This window comes from Camelina sativa, chromosome 11 (genome assembly GCF_000633955.1).
Source record: "Camelina sativa cultivar DH55 chromosome 11, Cs, whole genome shotgun sequence".
In the NCBI taxonomy this organism is placed as follows: Eukaryota; Viridiplantae; Streptophyta; class Magnoliopsida; order Brassicales; family Brassicaceae; genus Camelina; species Camelina sativa.
Window position 1 is genome coordinate 16,559,461 of NC_025695.1, and position 3,267 is coordinate 16,562,727.

Below are 3,267 nucleotides of genomic sequence, written 5' to 3' on the forward strand. Positions count from 1 at the left end.
CAGCTTGACCATTACCTTGCGGGTACCAAGGAGTCGAAGTGCTGAGACGGATTTGCCACTTCGACAGGAATTGGGTGAATTGGGTGCCGTTGTCGGTGACAATCTCGTATGGAAGTCCGTGGCGACATATGATGTTCTTCCAGATGAAGTTGGTCACGTCTAAGGATTGGATCCTCGTGAAAGATTCTGCCTCCACCCACTAGGTGAAGTAATCAGTCAGCACCATNATCTTGGTAGTGTTGCACTCGAACTAGAGCTTTATCGCGCAACTCTTCGACAAGGTCGTTGTGGTCGATTAGCATTTTGTCATTGAGTTCGGGATTATCGACCATCATAGTACGACGAAGTGTCGGGACTCCTGCTTCGGCCGGGGCAAGTGCTTCGAGACCATATGCGAGAGAGAAGGGGGACTGTCCCGTGCTCCCTTCCTTCGACCGAGTCGTTTCTTGAGTCCATCGACGATCGACTTATTCGTGGCTTCAGCTTGACCATTACCTTGCGGGTACCAAGGAGTCGAAGTGCTGAGACGGATTTGCCACTTCGACAGGAATTGGGTGAATTGGGTGCCGTTGTCGGTGACAATCTCGTATGGAAGTCCGTGGCGACATATGATGTTCTTCCAGATGAAGTTGGTCACGTCTAAGGATTGGATCCTCGTGAAAGATTCTGCCTCCACCCACTAGGTGAAGTAATCAGTCAGCACCATGACATACTTCTTGGATTTGGACGCCGGCAAAGGTCCTATGGCGTCCATGGCCCAGCGCATAAAAGGATATGGAGCTGTCACGGTATTTAGCAGTTCGGGCGGGACGTGCCGCATTGTTCTATGGCGCTGACAAGCTTCGCATTTGGCCACGAAAGTTTCGCAATCGGCCATCATGGTAGGCCAATAGTGACCATCCTTTTTGATTTTAAGAGCAAGTGCGCGTCCGCCAGAATGATTGCCACCCTCGCCTTCATGCACCTCCATCATGATGCGTTCGGCTTCGTCCCGAGTAACACAGGTAAGGAATACTCCTGACGCACTTCGGCGAAACAGTTCACCGTCCAAAAGGATGTACCTGGCACTTCGGTCCTTCAGTCGTCGAGCTGCCCATCGGTCTGTCGGGACGATACCGTCGGAGATGTAAAGTTTGATCTCAAGTTGCCAATCCTCCGGAGGTTTGGCGATGTCCGTCATATCTTCTATAAGCTCGTCGACTTCCATCGGGATTGAGTCGTCGTTGATGACGGTGATCTGGCTGTCTGGATCAATGCTGGGAGCATCGATGCATTCAATTGGAATGGTACGTCGTAACTCGGGGTCGGAGCGGTTTGCCAGAGCTGCGAGGGCGTCGGCTGAGGCATTCTCGTTCCGTGGGACCTTCGTCAGAGAGAAAGATGCAAATTCTCTGGATAACGAGCGGACCAACTGTCGATATGCTCCCATTCGCTTGTTTTTGGCATCGAATTCTCCGCTGAATTGGCTGACTACGAGTTGGGAGTCACAGAAGACCTGCAGGTGTTTGACTCCAAGTCCCCGGGCTAACCGGAGTCCCGCGAGAACGGCCTCGTATTCGGTTTCGTTGTTCGACGCTTTGAAGTTGAGCTTTAACGCCTGCTCAAGGATTTCACCGGTGGGGGATCGGAGGATAAGTCCCACCCCGGAGCCGTGACTCGTTGATAAACCGTCGACGAACATTGTCCATTGCTCATCCGCGGGGGTGGGGTCGTCGAGCTCGGGCGATAGTTTGGTGATGAAGTCAGCCAGAACTTGCGACTTCAGACTTGGGCGAGAACGGTATTCGATATCGTACTCGCTGAGTTCGACTGCCCAGTTCGCCATGCGTCCGGATTGGAGAGGGCTATGGAGGATGGTTCGGAGTGGTTGGTCAGTAAGCACGACGATAGAGAGCGACTGAAAATAGGGTCGCAGTTTCCGTGCTGCGATGATCACCGCAAGGGCCAGTTTTTCCAGCGTGGGGTATCGTGATTCCGCGTCGTTTAGTGCTTTGCTTGTATAGAAGATGGGCTTTTGATCTCCGCGATCGTCTCGGACTAACACCCCGCTGACTGCTGAACTTGAAACCGAGACGTAGAGGTACAACGTCTCGCCGTCCTCCGGATTGACTAACATTGGATGGCAAGTCAGATACTCCTTTAGCTGATTAAAGGCGACCTCGCATTCCTCGTCCCAATGAAAATCCTTATTTCCGCGAAGCAGTTGGTAAAAGGGGTNGTTGATCGGGCGATGAAACAATTCAGAGCGGCGATCCGGCCAGTCAGGCGTTGTACTTCTCGCTTGTTGGTCGGTGACGGTAGTCCCAGTATGGCTTCAATCTGTTTAGGATTCGCCTCTATTCCCCGTTCAGTGACGATGTACCCCAAGAATTCTCCGGAAGTAACTCCGAACGTACACTTCGTTGGGTTTAATTTCATCTGGAATTGATCCAAGATGTCAAAACACTCCGTCAGATGTTGGACGTGCTGTTCTGCGATCAAAGACTTGACCAGCGTATCGTCTATATAGACCTCCATGGTTTTGCCGAGCAGATCCGCGAACATCATGTTTACCAATCGCTGGTAGGTTGCTCCGGCGTTTTTCAATCCGAACGGCATTACCTTGTAGCAGTAGGTGCCCCTATCTGTGATGAACGCCGTTTTCTCGCGGTCGGCCGGACTCATGGCGATCTGGTTATACCCTGAGAATGCATCCATAAATGAAAGCAGTTGGTTGCCGGCCGTAGCTTCAACGAGACGGTCTATGTGCGGCAAAGGGAAGCTGTCCTTAGGACAAGCTTTGTTGAGATCGGTGAAGTCCACGCAGACTCTCCACTTGCCGTTTTTCTTTTTGACCACCACCGGATTAGCCAACCAATCAGGGTACTGGACTTCCACTATTTGATCTGCCTTGAGTAGTCGTTCGACTTCGTCCTGGACCGCCTTGACTCGATCCGGGCCCAAACGCCTGCGTTTCTGCCTGACCGGCTTGAATGTGGGGTCGATGTTGAGCCTATGGCACATGACTTCGGGGCTTATTCCGACCGTATCTTTTGTTGACCAGGCGAATGTGGAAGCTCGAGACTGCAGAAAAGCGATCAGCTTTGTCTTTATGTGTTCGTCGAGTTCGGACCCGATGCCGACGGTTCGCGAGGGGTCGGAGGGGTCTATATTTGCCTGTATGATTCGACACTCCGGAGACTTGAGGCGATCCCGCTCCGGCTTGTGGGGACCGGTAAGATGGTCCCCGCTCTGTAATTGTTATGCGTTCTCCGCCGTCCTCTGCTT

At 52.4% G+C, this 3,267-nt stretch overlaps 1 protein-coding gene across 1 annotated transcript; it reads right to left on the reverse strand.

Annotated features, from left to right (window-relative positions):
- Nucleotides 680-1,825, reverse strand: LOC104728044. Its single transcript, XM_010447087.1, has one exon. It carries the CDS (start codon nt 1,823-1,825, stop codon nt 680-682), a length of 1,146 nt encoding a protein of 381 aa, XP_010445389.1.